Genomic DNA, 25,477 nt, shown 5'->3' with positions numbered 1-25,477 from the left:
CATCGGCAGATTCACACCTGGTTTCTCACTGCTTTCTTTCCAAACTCAGGCCAAGCCAAAGGCACACAAAAGCAAGGCAGTAGGAGCTAGAATTTATCTGGCTAGTCTGTACCCGACAGATGGCATATCTGCTTGAATCAAGTACTGCCCCACCTGCAATCCCGAAATCCACACAGACCTCTTAATAGCTATGTACAAGATCAAACCAACAGAGAATTCTTAACTGTCCCCCTTCACACTTGTAAATATTGAGTGGCAAAATGACCAGTTGAAAAGTAAAAAGTTAATGAATTCAAATATCAATAACAAGAGTATGTGAAGGACTCGGAAATGAACAAAGCTTTGTCACGTATCCAGTAAGACTGGTTGGGCAGGTATTATTGTTGCTAAAAATAAGAAAATTGAATTCCTGCTGTGGGTTAAGAATCTGACTGCAGTGGCTTGGGCTGCTGTGGAGGCATGGGTTTGACCCCCGGGCTGGCATAGTCCATTAAAGGATCCAGCATTGCTGCAGCTGTGGCATGGGTTGCAACTGTGACTCGGATCCAGTCCCTGGCCTGGGAACTTCCAAATGCCACAGGTGCATCCATAAAAGGAAAGAAGAGAAAACTGAGCTTCCAAAAGATTGAATGACTTGTGCTAGGCTAGAAATGGCAAGGCTGAGACCCCTAAACTCAATTTTTAGAATCTTAAAATGATATGCATCACCTCCCATTTGGTAATATGGAAGCAAAAAAAAAAAAAAAAAAAAAAGAAAGAAAGAAAGAAAAAAAAGACAAAAACAGCAAGAAAAAAAAAAAACTCCAGATGGGAGGAGATAGATACATTTGCGTGTGTTTCTACTGTCCTGAATTTATTAAACTAGTCTGTATAAGTAGACACACACAATTGTATTATTCACTAAAATCTACATAGGTTCCTGAGACATCATAAATTATGATGCTTATGTAAAGATTTCTTTTGACTTTTTTTTTTTTTTGAAGTTCACAATTATTCCTGAAAACAGACTGTGGATCAGCAGGAATCCTGGTCAGTTCAAATTTATTTTTCTGTTTTCTTAGAAAACTTGTGATGTAAGAGATGGGCACTCTATCCTGGAAGCATGTGAGCTAATCTGCCTTTTTCTGTCTGAAAGTGTCGGTTTTGGCCCACATATACACAGGTTACCTCTCCAGAGGCTGAACTTCCCACAGGCTTTGCCCTATTCAGTGGCTCATGGCTGAGCCCCCACCGACAGATCTATCAGCATCTGTGTTCTTAGGGGGAGAGACAAGTTTAAAAGTGCCAGGACACTTGTACAAGCAACTATAACTTGATGGATGAGTTTTTAACCTCAAAAGTAAAAATGAACTTTCTGACATATGGTAATCATTAGATCTCCGGGTGAATGAACACTCTCCATCTTTTCTTTTACAAAGAATCATAGATTTGCCATGTTTAAAAAATAAAACCACAGCAAGTAAATATAGGGTAATGAAAGTCTAAAGCCAAAAGTCAAAAAGCACTTACCTTGGCACCTTCTTCCAGTGGAGGACAAGGAGAACCCATCTGGACACAGACATTTAAAGCTGCCTTCGGTGTTACTGCATGTGCCCAAGGCACAAATTTCTGGCTCTTCAACACACTCATCAATATCTAAAAGAAATGCATGCGTCAAAGTCACAACACAGTGAGACACCATCAGATACCAAATGCAAAATGTCAAAGTACACAGTGTAACTGAGTTTCAAAACTCTTCCAATAATGAAAATTTCTTTCCTATATCGAAATGCTATGGGGAGACTTCTAGGCTGTGATGATTTTTAAAAAAATTATTTGTGATGGTTCTTGTAAAAATGGACTCTGTAAGTGCCCTCTTAGGGATGCAAAATGAGAAACATCTTTTACCCAGACTTGAGTTTCTTGGCTAACTAGAAAAGTTGGAATAATCTCATACCACCCTAAACTAGGAACGAGGCAAGAAACTCTAGATTCTGACCTCACCACGGCACAGTAAGGAGAAGCCCTGAAATTTCAATTGTGTTAACAATGAGTTACTCAGAGATGCAACCTTCTGAACCTTTGTTCCCCACCACAGCGCTTTCCCCAATACCCTAGGCTATAACCCTAAAACTGTGTCTTTTACAAGGATGCTAATACTCATGAAAATAATCCTGTGCAACACAAACGAAAGATATCACAGGAGATGAGGCACCTGTTTCTAAGTTGCAGGTTAATTTTTCTGAAGACACAAAATTATCTTCTGTGTATAAACTATAGGTTTTCTTTTGCCATATAGATAATGGGAATTTGACACAAATGATTGTGACCTGTCTCCCTTAGCATATTAAAATACCTTAGTTATTGTAAAGGGGTCATTTAAGATGGTATGGGAAAGTCTGAATGGCTTGGGTAACCAAATGTCCTAGTTTGTCTGGGAGAATCCTAGCTTATGATTGTTGGCTTGGCCTCATTATTAATAAGGCCCCCTCAACATTGTCCTTTTTTTGGTCAGTAAAGTACACGATGACTCTACTTATGGAAAAACTATACCCACTCTTTCCAAGAGACTTTCCCACTTTCCCCCCTGACTTTCAGCAAGAATTTGTAGTGAAAAAGAGGTAAGTCTTGATTCTGAGCCATGCTATTTTTATGGAAATGCTTTTTTTCTCCGAACAAAACAGATCTCTCTTTTATCTTGGGACTCTTTATTTTCAGGTTTGTACAATGAGTTCTACCCACACCAAAATGCATTTGCATTACATAACTTTATTCCCATGAGGTCCAGCTAAGAGGAAGTTAAGAAATTAAATTAGTTATCTTGACTTAATTTTGTAAATACCACACAATAGAAATGGGCAGTGCAAAGTGAGTATCTTGCTATTCAATGCAAAACAAGCCTCTTCATCACTCCCTGTAATTATGTTACATTTATAATTGCATTATGTTTCCTGTGGTTTATTAAGGAATCTGAACTGCTGATGAGGATTGAATTATATTCCTACACTCCCTCCACCCCCACATTCCAACCTTTTACTAAAAGACAACTTTTGAAAAATGCTCAGATGTTTCCTTTTGGTGGTTGTTTTTTGTTGTGGTTATGATTCTTTCTCATATAGTAGAAATTAAACTGTAGGTGCCAACTTCATAAGAGCTGGGACAAATATTTAGACTGAGCACATTTATTGACTATTTGGGAAGTCATTTTTCTTTCTCTATATGTTCATTCTGTTCCTTTTAGAATAATTTTTCATTAATCATGCTGTGAATAAGGCTAATCGCTAATAGAAGTAAAAATAACTTAATAATCTGCATTTAGGCCTCATTTTGATAAAATATTTTCATTTGGAATATTACCCCTTGACTGAGATTTAAAATTAGATATATAATAAACATTTCTCATTGATGATATTAAAAGTGGAGAAAATTCTTACTTATTATGGATAAGTTGTAGACTTGCTTAAAGGTAGGAGCAAAGACTAGGTGACTGCTCAAAAGTCCCTTCAACCTTATTTACAAAGTTCTAGCAATTAATGTCCTTCATTTAATGCAATGATATATGTATTAAGGAATTCAATGCTATAAAATTTGCTGGGACTTTAACTGTGGTTACGCATTTATACTTCTTTACAACTCAAAACAACAGGTAAATTATATGGCCACGTTTATCTAACCTTGACTGTGATCACTTAGAGATTTTAACTGGAATCAGGACAGTATTTTTAGTTGCCACCCGTTGGCACTTAAAAACATGTAATCCAGGATTTTTTACAAGCTGTATAAAAAGCACACTGGAAAAGGGTCAGGGTCACGTGACCACCCACAGGCACAGAGAAAAATAGCTTCAACAGAAATTTGCATGAGAATTTTTTGTTCTTGTCTCACCATCTAATGAAGAGCACATAAGTCATACCTGACCCTTGGATTTGTTCCTGATATAGTCTTCCAAGATGAAGACACCATCACACCATCTTAAAAAGGTGGCTTTGCTACTGTCAATGCAATAACCAATACTAAGTTCACATATTGACCGTCCTCCTACCTTCACACTTATCATTCTGGAGACTGTATCCAGGTGGACAAATGCACCTGTAGGACCCATCCAAATTTTGACAGGTGCCTGGTGCACATTTTCCAGGTTCTAGGAGACATTCATTGATATCTGCAAAGAAAAGGGGAAAAGGAGGAAGAGGTTCCAGCTAGCATGATTTCCATCAGGCAATTAAAATTCAGAAAAACTGGAATCGAATCTAAGAAATACACAAAACTAAAGTCCCCCAACTCTACCATGGAGGAAAATGAACAACTCAATAAAAATCAGTTTTATCAGCTTCCAGAAGTGTGCAATGTAACAACCACATTTGATTTCATATACAGCAAATTCGAGGAGTTTCCTGGTGGTTCAGTGAGTTAAGGACTGCTGTGGCTCAGGTTCTATTTCTGGCCCTGGGAACATCTGCCTGTTGGAGGCATGGCCTCCTAAAAAAGTACAGTTGTGGAAAGTCAGTAAATATGAAGATTTTTGAGAACACCCAAAACATTACGTAAGAGCTTACTACAAAGCAGTTTTGAAGGACAAACAAAAAAGGAATTACAGTTGTTTATAGACAAATCAACAATGTAACTGTTGAAATGAACAATTCAACTGTTCTCTGTAAGTACAAAAACAATTTAAAAGATGAGAGGGAAAAGTGGTACTATATACACATAAGGCAGAATTAGGGCAATTCTACTCTGATCTTTTTCCTCCAGGCTTCTGAAGGGAGAACTGTGATGACTGCAGGATTCCTGGAGTGGTCTCAGGGAGTGACCTGTTTTTTTTGTTTGTTTGTTTGTTTTGTTTTTTTGTATTTTTGCCATTTTTCTTGGGCCACTCCAGCGGCATATAGAGGTTCCCAGGCTAGGGGTCGAATTGGAGCTATAGCCGCCGGCTTATGCCAGAGCCACAGCAATGTGGGATCCAAGCCACGTCTGTGACCTACACCATAGCTCACGGCAACGTCAGATCCTTAACCCACTGAGCAAGGCCAGGGATCGAACCTGTAACCTCATGGTTCCTAGTCAGATTCGTTAACCACTGAGCCACCACGGGAACTCCAGGGAGTGACCTTTCTGAAGTAGCACTCACCCACACAGGTTCTCCCATCTGGAGCCACCTCATAGCCTTCATTGCATTGACACTGGAAGGACCCCACTGTATTGATGCATTGGCCATTTCTGCAAAGGTTCCCATTTCCAGTTGCACATTCATCAACATCTGAAAAAAAAAAATTCCAAAGAAAATGTCACAATACCATCAGTGACAGAAACCTTTAAAGGGAAAAATACTTATTCTGAATTTCAGTGGCCTTTACTAGCTCAGATAAACTTAAGAAATTCCAGGGATAATCCAGTTTATGACATGGACCTGGGTTTATTTACCTATCAAATCCTAACAAGATGACACAATTCTACTAACCAGAGATTGATAAATTAGGATTTTATCAGAGTTTCACCTTGATCTTCCTTTAGATTTCGTTCTTGAAGGTTAAAACTGAATTACTAATACACAATACAGGTGAGGGTGTTACTAAGTATTCTTATATTCAGAAGTATATAAAATGTGCCTCTAGCATAATACAAAATTTGGTTCTTTACCCTTGCTTGTGAATAACATGGTTTGTTTTGTAAGAAGGATTTTATAGATTCAATAATTTACCTCTTTGAAGAGAGGCTATAGTGAAACATCTAGAAAAGTAGGTACACACTGCTCCTGAATTACATAATTTCTATACAAAAGATCACTTTTGTGTGTTTTAAAATATATTCAATTTATTTCAAAATGTATTTAATTCACAGCATAGTAGACACAAAAAATTATAGCTGCAAATGAACATGTTAATAAAATAGATGTAGTGACTATATTTGACAACTAGCACATTATATTTGACAAAATTTTTAGCCAATTGTCATACCTGAGATGGCATATATTTAGAAAGATAGCCGGCACACTGGAGATGATGCTGATTACCAAGAACACACACAAAACTGCCTTCCGTGGGTAGCCAACTGTTTTACACACTCACCTATGCAGTCGTTATTGTGAGAAAGGATGAAACCATGGTTGCAGCGACAATTGAAGGAACCAATGGTGTTTCGGCAAGTTCCATTCCCACAGGCATCTCTTTCACACTCATTTATGTCTAGCAGGAGCAAAGGACAGAGAAAAACACATTTATTAACAGAAGAGAGTATGTGGTCACCTGGGATTAAAGGGCATTTCAGAGTTCACAACATGATACACTTAGGCTGAGAACTTCTAGATTCATGTTGGTCTTAGTCCCAGCAGTGGCAGCTCCCTGTGAGAAACCAGCAAAAGGCAAGGTTCTAAACCTTAGGAGAAAATCATTTCCTTGGTTGGCATGTGAAAGGAGGCAAGCTAAGGACATGAGAACTGGACAAGAACAATTTTATTCTATTTACTTCTAGAATTCTCCACCCTTGCCACTTTTCTCAAATATTTTCACTTGGAAATGGAAAATTCTGTGCGCATCTGGGTCTTGATTTGCTGCCACCTCTGGCAAACGTCAGCCTTTAAGATTCTCACTCCAGTTTACCAAAAAGCAGTGAGTCACCTGATATTACCCCAAAATCAGCAACAAAATAAATTAGCTTTTTAACTCACCTGGAATTTCAGACATCTGTTCCCTTTTTTCCCAGTCCACCCCAAAATCTCCACAACCACTTCCACTAAATGGTGACTTATCTCTCTTCTAAACCATCCCACTGTGATGGCACTTAAACTGGCTCTTCTCTTGCAGTATGATTTGTCTTTATATTGGTCTATGACTTTTTTTCCTTTGATTTTTAGGGCTGCACCTGTAGCAGATGGAAGTTCCCAGGCTATGGGTCAAATTGGAGCCACAGCTGCCAGCCTATGCCACAGCCACAGCAACACAGGATCCGAGCTGAGTCTGCAACCTACACCACAGCTCATGGCAATACCAGATCCTTAACCCACTGTGCGAGGCCAGGGATCGAACATGCATGCTCATGGATACTAGTTAGATTTGTTCCTACTGTGCCACAACAGGAACTCCCTGGTCTATGACTTTTCACTCTATTACATAAAGTTTTTTGGTGTCTTATGTATGTCTTTGCATCTTGTAAAGTCGACATCTTTCTCACAAAGAGTGGGAGCACATTACATTAAGGAAGAAGAATTTAAAATGAAAAAAAGTTGATATTGCTGGTTTGCCAGGGTGAGGCAGGATGAAGAGGGCAAGGACAAGGGATGGAGTAGGAGTGGGAGGTACCACTTCAGGTTAGCAAAAGGTAGTGTTTAAGGTTAGGAGTTCCTTTCCTTTCCTGGTTTGGACATGAAGATAAATTCTCTGTGATCCTGAATGAAGAAGCGATTCCTGAGCCCAGTGTGACTCCAACATGGGTGTTGGTGTTGAAGACTGCATCCAGATGAGTCACCTTGCCAGCAAACAAGAACTTCTGCCTTGAGTCATTTTTAGCCAAGCAAATGAAGTTCTTTAGTAGGGAAAGTTCTTTGGCAGATAATTCAGATGGACGAGGAAGAAAAAAAGTTGAGCAGAGTTTCATTAATAGGCAGGGGTTATCTCTGCAGTGGTGAACAGGGCTGGTTAAAATCCTTTAACTTAAAACTTGTTATCTGCTCTGAAGATGACAAAACTTTATGGGAATGTTTCTTAATGGATGAATTCATATAGCTAAAGGCAAGCACTTTAAACATTGCTGTATTAATTGTTCTTTTTTTCCAGCTATGAAACTGATTCATGTTCGTGAATTCCCCCATACACTTAAGGGATGTTGCTTTAAAGTAGAAAGAAAAAGGCGGGAAAGAGAGAAATTGATTACAGAGTTGACGTTTATTCTAAATCGATATTTGTGATTCAGTACTGAAACCAAGGAAGGAATTTAAAGTTGTGAGCTCTTTTCCTCTAGGAAAATGATCTCTAAATTTGCCTTTGAGGATCTGGGGCAACTGCAGACCTTTCTCAAAGAATTCTGATACTCAACACTCAAAAGCTACACTCTGTTGCAATAAGGCAAACCCAAATAAATATTATAAAAGAATAATAGGCTATTAACATTAATAGAAAGTATTTTTTTGTCTTAGTATCTTTCTCAGCTTATCCCTTAGTCAAAAGTGTTTCTGAACTGACAGCCAAATGAATATCAAGAAAGAGGTTTATGATGTTCAGATGGCCAAAGATTAAATATCAAAGGATATTAATGCTACGCACCTGGTTGTGTTTTATAAATAAAACAGCTACTGAAAGGTTTAGTATTAACTTTTATATAGTTTCACATACAAATGAATTTTTTAATAGGCTATAAAGAATAAATGAAATGATAGTTACATACTCACCCAAACACATGGTTTGATCAGCATTTGTTTTAAAACCAGTGTGGCAAAGGCAGTAAAAGCTTCCAACTGTGTCAATACACTGTCCATGGCTGCATATATTGGGGATCTCTTGACATTCATTGCGATCTGTAGATAAAAAGCATGTTAAATGGAAACTTGGAAGACAAAAACAAACTGAATAACTTACTTCTAGGTATTGCTGTCAGGATTAATCCTAGCTCTAAACTAAGCCAGTAGAACAGACACTGACATATTTATTTTTGCCTCAAAATTGGTTAAAACTTACTCCTATTTATTGGGCATACTCAGAGTACATTAACATTAAACACGCAATGAAAAACAGGGGCAGTATCCAAAAAGTCCTCTGAAAGATGAGAAAACTTAGAAGTAGAATGGGGACAAGGGATCCAAGCTGGGAGAGCATCCATTTGATTATCTGCCTCAGCAGTATCCTAGACTGTAGAATTAATTATTTTGTCTAGTCAGGATTTGGTGCCTCCAATCATGACCCCTTCCCTCTGAAAATTTAAACCAAAGTCTAACAGATCCCATTGCTAAGAGGTTTTCACAATGGACGACCCACACTGTCCTTTGTTCCAGTTTCACCTCATTATTTTGTCTCATTCCTGCAATCTTTTGTTCTATCTTACCCAAGATTTCCTCTCTACACATGGTTCCTTTCAGCATTTGACAATCCTAATGAAGTTTCATTCTTTTTATTCATATTCTTTCAAAAGGAAGCCCTCTCATCTTGCTCCTGACATTTTTCAGGCTCTAAATCTCAATTTGTATCAAGTGAATACTTATTGCTTTCCTGAAATCTTATTATCTGAGAGGCTGAATTCATTGCAGGAATCCACAAATTATATGATTATATGCCTATTTATGTCTCTAATTTTTTAAAGCTCTCAAGATTCTGTTTAGGGAAAATATAATCCAAAGAGCACGGTGTCATCCTGGTTTTCCTGTTGTCACAGAAGAAAGCAAATAGGGAGTTCCCACTGTGGCTTGGTGGGTTAAGAACACAACATAGTGTCTAAAAGAATGGGGGTTCGATCCCTGGCCTCGCTCAGTGGCTTAAGGATCTGATGTGGACAGAAGCTGTGGTGGAGGTTGCAGATGTGGTTCAGATCTAGTGTTGCTGTGGCTGTGGTGTAGGCTGGCAGGTACAGCTCTGATTCAACCCCTAGCCTGGGAACTTCCATGTGCCACAGATTCAGCCTTGAAAAAAAAGAAAGAAAGCAAATAGCAGAATGCCACCTTGGGTGTAGATGCTATAAAGTACCTGCTCTCAGTTAAATAACCCAAACTTGCCATTTGCCTGCCCTGTCAACTGAGAAGGCAGCAACTGGAAACAGGGTCTCTTTGCTGCACAGAGCAGCCATGCCCATGCAGGAAAAGAGTACATCCCCTCTATTCCATGTGCTCAGGCTGCCATTGTCACAACTACTTCCTTCCAATTCACAGAACATTTAGAGTTGATGAATCACCATATCCTTTAAAAGTGGGACTGAGTATATCATGAAGAAGGGAAAGGTGGATAGAGCAGCTCAGGAACTACAACTAGCCTGTCCAGAAATGCTGGTGAGCAAATTATGATAATGCCCATTGGAGAAAATTGATTGCAAATGAGCAAGCAGCTCCCTGGGATGTGCAGAGGAAATTGATTTCCATTGCCAAGCTCCATGGAGGGAGGTGATTTCAAGGAAGGGTAGGTATCTCGTGGTGGTGGTGGTGGGGTGGTACCACAATTGGCCCAAACCTTGGGCACCCTCGGGTAGTACTGAACCTACAAGAACTGGGTCTGTCTTATTTCTGGGACCCATGGGAATTGGAGGGCATTAAGAATCTTATTAAAAAGGGATTCTCAATTAGGAATTTTCTTTCCTATGTTGCCTATTTTCTGATGATTTTTTAAAAATAAGACTTGGATAATGTTCTGTTGGTGAAACAGAAAGATATAAGTCTAGAGAACTTAATCGTGAAGTTTACTTTGTCTTGAGACCAGAAAACTAGGTTTCTATAAGCACCAGGATTTAAACTCCTAGGAGATTATGTCTGAGGTTGAGAAAGGAGCTTTAAACAGGGGTTGCGGGGGGGCGAGGGCAGGGAACATCCACAGAGTCAGTGGAGATGGAGGACACCATGAGGAAGTGGCTGGGAAGAAAATGTCTTTAGCTGGGCAAGACATTTCAGAAGGGGCTACATTTGCTTTAACTACACAGCTTCCAAGATCAGACCAGTTTCCTGGGCTTAAACACCTAACTGTTCTCTCATATCTCTCAGTAATAATGTGGGTATTACGGCCAGCTGCTGGGATGAGGTACTTCTGAATGCAAATAAAGCTAAAACGATGAGAAGGATATTTTAGTTCTTTCCATCTTAAACACAGGAAGAGAGGAGCATTTTATAGTATGCCTGAAAAATGCCATATATGGGATGGTATTTAAAGACATTTTAAAATGTTTTTAAAGTAAGATAAAGATACTCTCAGAATGAAGTCTCTAGCCCTAGAGGCTGAATAGTTGCAAAACTCAAACTCAAGTACATTGCCTTTCTTGTGAGGATTTCAATGAATGAGGGAAATGGAGCTTTGGCCACAGGCAACACTCCCGTATAGTACTTATCGCTGGTCGACACTTGATGAGTTCTGTTGTTAATGTTCTACAAGAAAATATGAGAGACCTTAAGCTCCAGCAGACCCTGGTTGGACATCTTGTCTTGATGTATAAATAATTTGTCCCACTTCTTGCCTGAGCATGAAATGGTGTGAAATGACACGTTCTAGATTATCAGCAGTTCCTTATTTTGATTGGAATTACTTCACCCAGTTTCAAAGAAATATAAATTAAGAGCAAAATGCAGGGAAGTGGTGTGGATGCCAAGTTTCACGAGGTTATTGTGGCTCATATCAGAGACGTCCTCACTTTTCCTGCCTTGTTTTTTTTTTTTTTTTTTTAAATACATGGATAACAACTGCTCTGTTGACAAAATGCTAAACACTTGCACATGTTCCTTTAAACCTGAAAAACAAGTCTTGATTCTCAAAGTGAGTTTTTGTTCTGCTCTTTCACCCTCTTCCCACCAAAGTCTCATAAAACAATACAAAATACCCTACGGAGAGCAGTGCACTTCCTACCACTTAATCACTGGTGGGCAAGGAAATCCAAGGAAAAATTGACCACGTTCCTTGGTGTTGTTTCATTCACAAATGCATAAAATATCCAGGAAACTCCTTGCGAAATGAACCGAAAAGCAAAATAACACATTCTTCCTGACCTCCTTGCTAAATATACAATGATTTATAACTAAAAGACTCAGATGAAAATCATTCTGTGGAATTACTTTGCTTCTGGGCTAAAACACCAGTGTTTTTATATGGATACCACTGGTATAAGATAATTGTCCGATACTTAATAACGTTACCATCAATTTAAGTTGATAACTCACTCGTCTTTCTTATTTGTACCACATCCCTGACAAAAGTGAACAACAACAAAAATCTAACCTGTAAGAGATAGCTTTTCATTTTGCTGTAGCTGTCACAGCTAATAAAAGGCTATTAATGTTTGCTGCCCTCAGTTTTGTAAGATGTTGAGGAGAAAAAGTGATGCTGCTGGTTCTTTTTTGCTTGCCTTGTGCAGGTTAATCTGGCCCAGCTCAGGAGAGCTTTGCTATATAGATTTGGGGTATGTGGCTAGGACGGTAATAAAGTGAAAGGAAAAAAAGAATTTGTTTCTGAGCATTAGTTGGGAAGTGTGTGTGTGTGTGCACACGTGCATGCGCGTATATGCGTATGCATATGTCCCTTTGTGGGAACGTGTGTTTGCAGCAGGGCAGCAGAGAGGCAAATTTGAAACATCCCATCTCTAAAGAGAGAAAAAAGCTGTGTTATTTCAACAAGTTTCCTTTTTTCCTGTTTAGTTATTGGAACCTAGCAATCTAAATCTTAACTCATGGGTTCTTCAACCTAAGCACCTCGAAGAAAGCTGAGGATCTGCAACTTGATGGAGCTGGCCCACGGGGTGGGGGCGGGGGGTAGGGACTACTTGCCATTGCACTGGCCCGTAGAGGTGAAGCGGTAGCCGGGTTTGCAGTCACAGCGGTAGCTGCCCGCCGTGTTGATGCACTCTGCATTGCGCTGGCATACTGGGCCATTCTGGCACTCGTCGATATCTACAAGCAGGAGAGAACTAAGTGAGAACTAGAGCAGAATCTGGTGTCAAGTTGATGAAGCCTCTTGCACAACATGGATTTACAGTTTTTTATTTTGATGGGTTCTATCGAATACACAATGAAAGACAGGAAATTTATTTTCTAATTTTTCTGCTTTACAGATACTTTTCGTAAGTGCAAATACCAGATTTATCACCACGTACGGGTTCTAATGATGTTAATGTCTAAAAAAAGTTGGGAAACTCAGCTGCAGGGGCCAGGGCTTGACATGGGTAGAGACTAACATCCTAGGAAATCTTATATTTGCTCAATGCCTGGGATTTTTACGATTTACTCAAGGTGGTGAGGTCTGCAGAGCATCTCCAACCTCAATGTACATATGAACCACTTAGGACCTTACTGAAGGGTGGATGCTGATTCAGCATGTCTGGGGAGTGGCTTGAGATTCTGTGTTTCCAATAGGCTCCCAAGTGATGCTGGTGCTCCTGGTCCACAGACAGTGCTTGGAGCCGCAGGGCTGCAGAAGCTCCTTCTTAAATCTCTTCACATGGCAGTCAACTCAAGGAGACTAAACATTGAGAGGCTGCACATAAAACCACTGAAAATAACCCAACCCTCACTATCAAAGGAAAGAATAAAACGGACATTGTATACTCCTGAGTGTGGATTATGCTCAGGGGGTTGTATATCTTTTAAAAATTTTAACAGCTACCTAATACAGTTCAAATTCATGGTATTGCAAATGTTACCACACAGTCTAGGTTATATCATGGGGCCAAATACATGTTCCCTTCCCCTGCTCCTATAAGACATTCTAATTCAGTCTACACCCAGTAAAGGGAAGAGCCTGTAACCTAGGTGGGAGTCAGCTCTCAGCCCCTAGTACTGGGATTTTATGCAGAAATTGGCTCAGCCAAAGAAGTTCCTACAAGCAGGGGTTGGGGGGGGGGGCAAATCCACCAACCAAGGCGTCCTGGGTGTGTGCTTTTGTGGCAGGAAAACCTCAGGACTATTTGAAGTCAGTGGGAGTTTCTAACATGGGGTGTGCCTTTGTGTGCAGCAGACACAGGAGCCCAGGGAGATCCACCCTGCCCTGGGTTACAATGTATCCAGGACCCCACATCACCCTCTCCTGCCCTGCTCTCAATTAAGGGTGTATGGAAACACAGAAGGTAGCTTTTAGAAGTGGAGCATCTCTGTGATGCATCAGATGCCTGATTCTATGCATTCTTGGGGAGAGCAGACACATAGATGGTCCCTAAGTCATTTCTAGAATCTGTCCCAATTTCACTGTGGCTTATGCATGGACTAAATCAATCTTCCTTTTCTGACTCTGAGAGCTTAGAGTGTGCTGGGAAGCAGCTGACCTTCGACTAAACATTGACTCTGAAGATGGCTACCCTGTGAAATGGAAACCAAAAGGGCAACTGTAGGTTTTCAGTCTCACAGGTGACACAACTGTAGGTTTTCAGTCTCACAGGTGACACAAGGTCTAGGTTGACCTGGTGGTCATGGGTGGCCTTGCCTATGGGTTTTGGCCAACAGCGGCTGCTTCAGCAAATGTAAGTATTAAAGAGGTGCCTAGTTACAGTAACAGCTCTAAACAGAAAAGTAGGGGCGATGCCACAGGAGGTGGGGGGATCCTGAGGCACAGCCAACAAGTGGGAGGGTGGCTGTGAGGAGACAGCCTCACCTAGCACTATAGCCCTGCTGGGGCTCCCTTCCTTCCCACATCATGCTTCCACCCCAGGCACCTGGTCCTTGACAGCCTCTCACACCACAGGGCCCCAGCCACAGCCCAAAATGACTCCTTAGGAAGGCACTCAGCATGGCTGTCACCCCATTCCCACTCCGCCACAGAACAGGCAGAGTGAGGAACACGTGCCAACTTGGCTGTAAGAACCGAAAGCCTGGTGAAGAGAATGAACAAGCATGAGCTGAGGGCTATAACTTTACTCATGGTCTATAAGCTGTCCCCAGTTTAGGAGATCTTTTTTAACATTACAGTGTTGACCTACATGCTGTAAGGAACAATGAGCTTTTCTAACATGAACAAAAACTCTGCTAGAGGCCCTCGGTTGAAGTATTAAATAGAACATTATTCTAGCTATTATCCTAGGGGCCATGATACATTTAATAACCAGTAATGTCCCTTTTACAAAAACGTAAAAGCGTACTATCCTCCCCAGATGTTGGAAAAATATGAAGTGAGGTAAGGAATGCGCAGACTCACAGTACATACACATGGCAAGGGGAGGCAATTTGAAAATGAAAAAAGCACCATATGCACGTGTGCCAACATTCTTCGTATAAAATCAAATTTGCTGTTCTTGCCATTTGGAATTCTCTCACGCATTTGAAATATTTGCATTAACCTTGTTTTCACTTGGGAGGAGCATAGTCTCCATGTGGAAGAGAACACTGATTTTGAGATTCAGCTCGAGATGACTGCCCACTAGCCATGCTCACTTTCAAGCGACGTGACATGAAAGCCACCTATTGGACACACCCAGGATCTCAAGGCTTTTTCCTATCAGCTGGGAAATCTAACACATTGTGTCAGGGGGAGGGGCTGGGGAATGGACATCCTGCTTTTCCTACTGGGAGTTAGGGGATTTTTTTTTAATTTTAATTTTAATTTTTTTTAACATGAAATGTCTGTTAATCTACACCATGCCCTTCACTGCTGCTGGAGTTTGCTGGAGTTTGTTTTCTGAAATTCCAAAGTTGTGGAATTGGCCAAGTCTGTGGGGGGGTGGGATGTGGCTCATTTCTGAATGGGACAGACTGCCAGAATCTCTTACCTTCACACACCAACAACTTGTCGTTATAGAAGAAGCCCACTGGACATTCACATCGGAAGCTGCCAACCATGTTGATACACACACCATTTTCACAGACCCCTGGGATCTCCCGGCATTCATCGATATCTAGGAACAGAGCAGGCATGTGTGAGGGATGGCACAGCACGTGGTCCTGTGCAGGGTAAACTGGAACTGAGGTCAGCTGCTTCCAACTCATTCCATGTAAGGTGTAAAGCTAAAGAAGAGAAACTATGTGTGTGTGTGTGTGTGTGTGTGTGTGTGTGTGTGTGTGTGTGTGTGTGGCTTGGGGTGTTAGAACTGGGGGACATCAATGAAAGCAAAGTGAGATAGCTAAACCACATGTGAGACACTCATGTGTCTCTCTGATTGACTGCCTATCTTTTTTGTTTTCTTTCAAAACACCAGCTTTGTTCAGGTAGGAGCCATCTTTATACCCACTGGGCAACAGGCACTAACTACCTGCCAAGGATAGGTGGTCTCTCAACCCCAGGTGTGTGGTGGGGTTTGGCTGGAATGGGAAAGGAGAGCTGGCGAAGAACAGAGAAGGAGCCCATGGTCACAGCCAACTCTCATCTTTCAAATTCCATTTCAACACCCCTTTCCTTCACAGGGCTTTGGAAAGGAGGTTAAGTCAGGTCTGGGGATACAAGCCATACCTGGGCTGACTGTGAAGATGGAGCCAGCACTGCAGAAGGACTGTCAGTCTACTGTGGCTTCCCAAGACCTGGGGCTGGTGGCTACACCACAGTATGTTACCAACTCCTAGCATACTGTCTGACAAATGTGTCAATTAAAATGTATTCAGGAATTCCTGTCATGGCTCAGCAGTAATGAACCTGACTAGTATCCATGAGGATGGAGGTCCGATCCCTAACCTTGCTCAGTGAGTTATGGATCCAGTCTTGCTGTGAGCTGCGTAGGTCACAGATATGGCTTGGATCTTCCATTGCTGTGGCTGTGGCATGGGCCGGCAGCTGTAGCTCCAATTCGACCCCTAGCCTGGGAATTTCCATATGCTATAGGTGTGACCCCCAAAAGACATAAAAAAAAAGGAAAGTATTCAATTAAGAACTAGTACCTGGAAGTGAGGCTAGTGAGCATTAAAACAGAACCAAAGTAGGCATGGGAGCAGAGCCAGGAACCAGGCTGCTAACATGCTGGCCAGCTGGTGAGGGAGCCATGGGCAAGTGTTGCCTCCTCACCAGCCTGGTGGGTCTACTCTCTGTATGACCTGCTATGAAGTCCTGACCATTCAGTGTCCTCTAGGATAATGATCGTAACAGTGATTATAATAGTAGCAGCTCACTTGCTACATTCCTGGCATGTTTCTCCAGTATTCAACCTGGTTGTACTCACCAAATTGTGATCACAGCCACGCTGTGAGGTGGTTTCTAGGTACCCTGACTCTCCTCATGATACAGATGATGGAGCTGAGCCCAAGTCATAGGATGAAACTTGCCAAAGACCATAAAGCCAATAAGAGGCAGAGTCGGGACCTGATGCCAGGAATCCACTAACAGGCTCCCCTGCCTCCCTTTTGCTTTTCCATATTACAGTCACACAATCGGTGCAAAACCATTATGGAAGTGCTTGTTATCCCAGAGAGTCCCTCTGCCAGCCCTGTGGCAGAGTTTCACAAAACACTTCAGGAGCTGGGAAGGGATGTAAATTCAATAAGTTTCTGTAAACTATTGTTGAGATAAACTTTCCTTTACACATTAGAGTTTAGAGCCTCTGCACGGGGGTACTTTGTTTGCAGAAGCTGTAAGATAATGGCCATAGACTTAAGTGGAACCTAAAGCTGCTGTGGTTTCAGAAGACTCACACTCTAAAGCCAATCCATTTTAAAGGAGAAATTTGACAGACCGTCGATTTACTGTTAGAAATTTTTCTAAAGGGTTTGATTTTGTTTGAAGACAAATTGATCTCTTTAATGAAAAAAAAAAGTTTAGAGTTATCAAAGGGCATGTTGCTACTTTGAATACAAGTAATTATGTTTTTAACTTTTTCACACATTTGTCATTCATATTCTTAAAAAGTTAGGCAAAGTAACATCACAACCACATACCTTCAGCATACAGCAAAATAAATAAATAAATAAAATCAGGCATTCTTGTACTACATATATGGGTTAAAACATGAAGTATTATGTTCCCATTCATTTAAGTATAAGTGATGTATGATCAAGTTTAATAATAACAGGCTGGGTCAAATTTCTAGCCATTGTTAGGCATAAAATAGCAAGGGCATATATTAAAAATTAAAAATCATATTTTCTTTTCTGGATTCCATTTGAACTTTAACTGGGAGAAGTTTATATTTAAAGACAAGATTAATAAACTTGCTATAGTTTTAGCCCCATATGAATGGGTTCTATATGCCAACAATCCTCAGACCTTTCAGAAGGAGAGTATAAAGCTTAAATAAAACAAAGCTTCTCAGTCATCTAAATATTTTGTCATGCTGGAATTTGCTAACAATAAGTATACTGCTAACTATCACATTCCCAGTTTTTAAGAGCTAGAGGCAAAGCAAGCTGTGAGTCAGAACTGGATTCTGGTCCCAGCTCTGTTATTAATTAGCCAGGTGACCTCTGCTGAGTCCCTTCCCCTGTCTGGGCCTCTGTCCCCTCAAGTGTAAGGCAAGGTGTTTGGATTGGAGGATGTCTGAGGCTTTTCCAGCTTTATTAATGGAGAATGTTAATGCTGTTTCGAGTCTTTGCCTGCTGCCAACCTTGGAGGCAGACTTCGCTGGGGTCCATGGTGAATCATTACTATTAAAGACCACTTATCCTCAGAATGGAGATTCTAAGGAGATGAAAAGATATGTTTTGAGAAGAGGAGAAACAAAGCAGCAAGGGCCAGGTGTTTCATGCCAATGTCATTTAGCAGTTTTTCTTTCCAAACCATGAAGTTTCTTTGGATGTTGACTAGATTGTGGAGCCATATGGATTTGGCACTGAGAGAGCTGAGCTGATTGCTGGACCAGACCCTTGTTTTCTCAAACAAGGTCACTGGAAAGGCTGATGTGGATTTCAGTTTATTTATTAGGAATAAGGTGGAACAAAGCAAGTGGGGCTGTGTGCTACTAGACACAATTGCTCAGAATTAAGAGGGGCATCTAAGGATCCATATAAATCACACTGGGGGACAACTTGAAGAATGTGACTGCTTTCCATCTACTTTTTGGTCATTTGGTTTTAAATCACAAAGGCACTGCTTCTGTTGGTTGAATGCTGTGCAGTACGTCTACATCTTGCATAAGCATCTCAAGCACTGCAGTGGTCTCTGTTCCAGTTGCCAGATGGGGCCTCTGATTGGAAAGATTTTTTTGGCTGTGCCCACAGCTTGAAGAAGTTTCCAGGTCAGGGATCAAACCTGCACCAGAGCAGCGACCTGAAATGCCGCAGTGATATAATACTGGATCCTTACCTTGCTGTGTCACCAGGAACTCCCAAAAAGTTTTTTTTTTTTTTTCATTTCACATCTAAAAATCCCAGAGTAGATGACCTGAGGAGATTCCGTATAAGATAAAACTAATCCACCAAAACAGCTTTATGTGAACAAACTACATGTAAGGATTGATGTACGTTGTCCTACTAAACTCATGTCTTAGACAGAAGGATTAGGAATTATAGTCAAATCAAATGTCAACTGGCCCTACTCCCAGAATCTCTCTTTGTTGATGCCTAGGGTTGGTTTAACTAAGCGTGATTGTAACTTTGTGAGATTTCCAGTCCCCTTAATCATGACCAACAAATGCTGCTGCCAATTAGGAGGAGCTACATGGGGTGTCTGTACAGTTTGTTTCAAACTAAGAATCAAGAGTTTAAACAAAGCTAAATGGCACTGTGAAATGATTTTTCCTTCTAACAAAAAAAAAAAAAAAGGAAATTGAGAAAATAATGGTATATACTTCCTTTTCTTAACACACAGGAAGAGACAAAAAGTTCCAATAATGGCACTATAACTCACCAACAGGTAAGCCGGTATAAATGTCGATGACGAAGCCTGGCCTTTGACTTCCACAGAGTGTAGCAAATTCATCTGCAGTGATTGAACAAAGGTGGGGTTAGCGGGGTGGGAATAGGGGGTCAGCAAAGAGGAATAATAAGGCTGAATGAAATTACTTGTGAACATTCATGAAAGGTGATGATCTATATCCTAAGAATTTAAAATAAATAAATCTGAAAATTCCTGCAGATGGGGTAACCTTGGCCTTAAGACCAGCACCAAAGGAGACATGACCTCCTGTTGACACAATAATGAGGCAGAAGCAGAGGTCTCTATATCATATGCCACTCATTTATATGAGTTTGCCTGTGGGAATTTGGGTTTCTATAAGGATGTTGTTCAGCTCTGAACCCAGCAGCTGGCACAAGTGCCTTTCTCTACTCTGCATTAAGGGATCTAGGATTTAAAGAAAGCATACAAAAGTCATCTCCTTGGTAGATTTGGGGACACCATGGCAAATCTAGTCAAGTTCTTGACATCAGGTGTATTAAAGACTAACTTAGATCAAACAACCAACTTACCTCATTCCTTCAGTTTTTGGTGCTGGACTTCTTTTGGTGCAACTCTCCTGTTTGCTGTTGCTCCCACCCCTGGCCCTCTATCTTTCTCTCCCTCACCTGAATGCATAAAAGTTGATAATAAAGGATGCACCAGATGCCATATGTGGTCCCTTTTAAGTCTGAGATTCTCTAATTCCAGATCATGAGTGTAACTGATATGGCATGGTATCAGTTTAAGCTCAAGATAGCCATTGCATTAGGGTTCAAACCTATGAAAATTAGTGAAAGCTTTCTTGAAGCAATTAGAATACTTCAAAATATTTCAAGTTTTTCTCCTAATGCTTTATTAATCTATGAGTGTCTACTTCCAAGAAGCATCATGCCAACTCCATTGACCATCCAGACAAATTTCAGGGACTCTTAAAATGTGTGCAAACTGCATAGCTAATGAAAAGCCATGACTAGATTTGGCCAATAGTCAACACAAAGAAGAAATCTTGCATTTTATATTAAGAGTATGAAGATTCTTAAAACTCAGACTGATATTTCTGAAAGTAAATGACAGTCTTTACCAGGGATCTCCAAAGTGGTCTTCAGGGGTAGGCACAAGATCCATTAAGATAAAAAAGAAAGTACTAGGGCCTCTATTTTTGTAAAATCTAATTTAAAAATAATATTTTACAATGTACAGTTTATGAAAATAATGCATTTTTTCAATATAATTGAAAACAAATATAGAAAGACATACACATATATTTTATTTGTAAATATATACACCAAATGTGTATAACCTCCAGGTTTTTTTAATAACAGGTATGTATGATCAAAAGATTTGAAGGCCATTGGCCAAGATCAGGGGTCTGCAAATCTTTTTCTTTTTCTTTTGTCTTTTATTCTGCCACACCGGAGGCACATGGAAGTTCCCAGGCTAGGGACTGAATTGGAGATACAGCTGCCAGCTACTCCACAGCCACAGCAACTAGGATCCAAGCTGTGACTTTGACCTACACCACAGTTCACAGCAATGTGGGATCCTTAACCCATTGAGCAAGGTCAGGGATCTAACCTGTGTCCTCATGAATACTAGTTGGGTTTGTTACCACTGAGTCACAACAGGAACTCCCTGCAAATTTTTTCTTAATGGGCCAAAAAAGTAAATATTTTAGGTTTTGCAGGCTGTGCAGTCTCTGTTAAAACTATTCAACTATTTCATGAAAGCAACCATAGATGATATGTAAATAAATTAGTGGGGCTGTATTCTAATAAAACTTTATTTACTAAAATTGGAAGTTCATAAAATTTTCAGGTCATGACATATTATTCCTTTGATTTTTTTTCCAACCATTTAAAAATGTCAAAATCATTCTTAGTTTGAGGCCTTACAAAAATAGGAGGCAGGCTGGATTTGGCCCACAGGCTCTAGTTTGCCAGCCCCTGTACTAATGACATCCTGCAGAGTGGAGATGTAAGTCTAGGTGGTGGTTATTATACTATTTCTGGAGTAAACAATGGATGAAAAAATAATCTTCTGTTTCATGCACCAGACAATAAATTTAGTATTATACCTATCACTATGGAGAATGGAGTAGGTTCTATATAATTCTCCAATCAATACTTTGCAGGGTAGTTCACTTGATTTAAATCGTAACATTAGTAATGACGTCAACATGATCTATATCATCCACTGTATAAGAATGGTGCACCAAAGTGTTTGCTTCATTTACTCTTAGGAGGTAGGTTAGACTTTTTTTTCCCCAGAATAACATTATAAATATTTTTCTCTATGAGGATATGAGAAAAATTACTCTCAGATACCAATATCAAAGAGTTGTGCTTTCCTCTAGTGTTGAATTTATTTTGTGGTGATTGAGACTCAGACTTAACCACATCTTTCTTTTTATATGAGCTGCCAGGTTTCGAGCCCAAGTTATTGCTCATCACTGGCAAGTGCGTAGGAATTCCCAGCTTGGATCTTGTAATTACCCTTGCTCCTTGCTCTAAGTTTCTTACCCTTGCTTGCCATTTACCTTAGGCCTTCTCATATCACATGTGCATCTTTTTGGGCCACCTTGAATTCTTTTTGGAGCCAGATTTGTCATACATAAGTAAAAATCACAGGAATATGGCTTGCTTATGTCATATCACTTGGCCCAATGTTTCCAGACATTGAGTTACCTGGCGAACTCCAGAACAGTAATAATGATGTTAATATTTTTGTGATACTCTGAGCCTCTAAATCTGGTGAATAAACTAGTATATAAATTAGAAAGCATAGTCTGTGACTCAATTTTCAGCTAAAAGGACCAGGATCCACAGGGAATTTCAACATTTGTCTTTGTGAGCTAATCTTTTCTTATGAAGATAAGCAAAGCACCTTTTTTTTTCCCTTGTTGAGATTCATTTCCCCAACCATCCATGGGCACCGTATCAAGAGATCTCTTTTTGGTAACAGTGAAACTCAAACCCACCTGTGCTTGGGATGGGACACTGTTCGCAAGGCTTGTTCCAGGCCCGACCAATGTTGTAGGAACAACAGCACATCTTCTTGGTCATATTGAACAATAGCTCTCCGTCACAGGTCTGGTTGTCGGCGTAATAGTTCCTGTAGCACAAACTTCTCCTCATATCTAGAAGAAAGAAGGAAGGAAGGGGCTGGGAATGCCACGAAGAACTCATGACAGGGAGATTCTATGAAGATACTTGGGGCATGAGTTCCTTTTTTTAAAAAAAAAAAATTATTGCAGTATTCTGTCACTTTCTGCTGTACAGCAAAATGACCCAGTCATATACATACATTCTTTTTCTCATACTATCTTCTATCATGTTCTATCCAATCTTTTGTAATTTGACTTCCATAAGGGCAGGAAAAGCCTACTCTTGTGCAACTCTCCATCTCCCTGTGCTGCTCCAAGGACGAGGACTCTGAGAAATATATTCCCCGGTATTTTGTGCTACAGAACTAAGTCATTATGTAGCTGCAGTATGAATAAACTTTACACGACATTCCACCCAGTCTCCTAGTAACAATTCTCCACTGCTATTTGGCAATGATTTTCTCATTTCCGACTCATGATGTTTTAATACTGTAGGTCAGTGTTGTAAATATAATTGTATAAAGATACACCCAAAGTCAAACAAAAGAAGTACTATTAAACCTTTGTTTGGGATTTTCCAACATTACATTTTAAAGAAAACTCCCAACCACCCACACGAGGTGGTACAAAAAGGCCAAGCTTATGGTTTACAGGAGAGGAGGCTCTCACGGTAAAAGGAGGGCAGCCCTCACTCTGATGAGTAACATGACACTGAGAGCTAACTGCTGGGCCTGGAAGCTCTTTTTCTCTTTGCAGATGAAGACTAAACCCGTGTTATAAAGCAGAGCTTGGACTTACCCATGCAATTATTCCCCCCATTCACTTGCATGTAGTCTGGAGGGCAAATACAGGTGTAGTTGCCAACGGTGTTGTAACAGGTCCCTGGACCACAGATTCCGGGAGTTTCACATTCATTCACATCTGGAACCCGAAGAGAAAGTGGCATGTGAACATGGAAACCTGACTCTTTGCATGGCCTGTTTTTTTTTTGTTTTGTATTTGTTTGTTTGTTGCTTTTTAGGGCCTCACCTGCAGCATATGGAAGTTCCCAGGCCAAAGGTTGAATCAGAGCTGCAGCTGCTGGCATACACCACAGCCACGCCAAAATCCTTAACCCTCTGAGCAAGGTCAGGGATAGAACCCACATCCTCATGGATACTACTCATGTTTGTATCTGCTAAGCTACATTGGGAACACTAGGAAATGTCCTGGTATTTAGTGTCAATATAAATGTTAACAGTAGAGGAGAAAATCCACAGGACACTTGGCAATCCGGATAAGAAAAAATGGATGTTGAGTTCATCAGTGCCCTTAGTCTGTGCTAATTTCTGCATTTTCATGAACCAAGATTTTGGAAAAGGAAATTTTGCCTTCTGATAGGAGTTCCTAATAAATGAGTCTATGGCATATGCAAACACATGCCATGATGGAAATGTAGAGAAATGATAAATCTCAAATATTTCCAAAAGCCAACTATATACTTCATATGTTCACAAAATCTCAGGAAGGATATGATATATCCTGAGGGCAGCCAAAACTGGCTTCATGAATCTGCATTGGTAATTCAGCACAGAAGTAGGCATATCATGCCTCCCTCACCATTTTCAAACCCAGAGGTTGATTCTAATTTTTGTTAACTCCATGAGTTTTAAGCTGTGTCACATATATTGCGATGTTTGAATAATACTCAACAAGTTGGTCACTGCCAAGGTCACCTAATAAGCACTTTGGAGAACCAGAGGAGTATTTCTCCTCCAGGATATAAGGAAGTCTCTTCCCTAATCAATTGTGTTATTCCTGCATGTAGATGAAAACCACTTCCCCATGCTGAACAATGGTCCACCTGCTCAGAAAGCTAACAGTGGTCAGAATTCTCCATCTTTCCAGTAATGCAGGATGAACAGGTGTCATCTCTTACATCACAAAACCAAAGGGACTGCATTTGAAGGAAGTTCATTTACACTCAGAACAAAAGACACGTGTAAAGGACAAGAAGAAGAGTAGCTCAGAACTGCCCAGAATATAGACGCTACTGAAATGAGACCTGTGCTACTGTAATAAAGATGTCTTTTCTGAAGAGCATGGAAAATTCTTCGTAGGCATAAATAGTCTATGGCATATGCGCTATGGCCCAACACAACAAAGCACCATTCTTCTCAGGAAAAGCAGAGAATTTCAGGGGTACTGGAGATAGGCGAGCTGCCACATGATGGGCATATTTACCTGGCCATGTTCACATTAAGACCATTGTGCTTTATTGCTAAAGTCTCGGCTTTCCTGGTGACTGACTATATGCTGGTTTTCGAGGTCAGTTCATAGCTGAAAGAACTCAGCATCCTAGAAGGGCCACACTTACCATCACACACTCGGGTATCTTCATTCAAGTAGTAGCCTGTGGGACAGCGGCACTGGAAACTGCCAAAGGTGTTGATACATTTCCCGCCTTGGCACAACCCTGGGAGCTCCTGGCACTCATCAATATCTATCAAAAAGAGAACAATGGCATTTCCTCAGTGTTGTAAATAAACCCACAAAGTTCAAAAGGTGCACACTTTAAAATAAAGCAAACGGAGTTACCTTCCAATATAACAGTGATAGGGTTGGGTCGAAAACCTTCTCCTCCAGGACAAAGAATTTTGTACTCAGCTATGGAAGCAAAAAAAAGAAAAAAAAAAGAAAAAAGAAAAACAAATTGAACTCTTTTGAATCTAAATTTCTAGAAACAGTAGCCTCCAGAGAAAGACATATCCAACTGAAAATATTCATTTTCAGGAATCTTTAGCAGTTACCCCACCCAATTCAAACAAGTTAACATCTTTGTGTGTGCCTGTCTCTTCAAATGGCTTTTTTCTTTTTCTTTTTTGGAACCACTTTATTTTTTTATTTTATTTTATTTTTTTGAGTGAAATACTTAGATGACAGAATTAATAGGGGGAATCAAAAGACATTGGGAGAAGCTGGTTTTGGCAACCAGGGAAAATCACTTCTGCCATCAGTAGAAACAGAGTGG

At 40.4% G+C, this 25,477-nt stretch overlaps 1 protein-coding gene across 1 annotated transcript in view; it reads right to left on the bottom strand.

Moving 5' to 3' along the window:
• The window catches only part of FBN1 (fibrillin 1), a 257,639-nt gene that overhangs the window by 34,214 nt on the left and 197,948 nt on the right, over positions 1–25,477 (bottom strand). Inside the window, 12 exon segments of the mRNA NM_001001771.1 lie at positions 1,510–1,635; positions 4,022–4,141; positions 5,108–5,236; positions 6,045–6,161; positions 8,360–8,485; positions 12,413–12,535; positions 15,340–15,465; positions 19,335–19,406; positions 22,342–22,500; positions 23,266–23,388; positions 24,824–24,949; positions 25,045–25,113. Coding sequence (NP_001001771.1) covers positions 1,510–1,635; positions 4,022–4,141; positions 5,108–5,236; positions 6,045–6,161; positions 8,360–8,485; positions 12,413–12,535; positions 15,340–15,465; positions 19,335–19,406; positions 22,342–22,500; positions 23,266–23,388; positions 24,824–24,949; positions 25,045–25,113 — 1,416 coding nt within the window.

Source organism: Sus scrofa, chromosome 1, assembly GCF_000003025.6.
Source record: "Sus scrofa isolate TJ Tabasco breed Duroc chromosome 1, Sscrofa11.1, whole genome shotgun sequence".
Taxonomy (NCBI): Eukaryota; Metazoa; Chordata; class Mammalia; order Artiodactyla; family Suidae; genus Sus; species Sus scrofa.
This window is presented reverse-complemented; position numbering and strand designations above follow the sequence as displayed.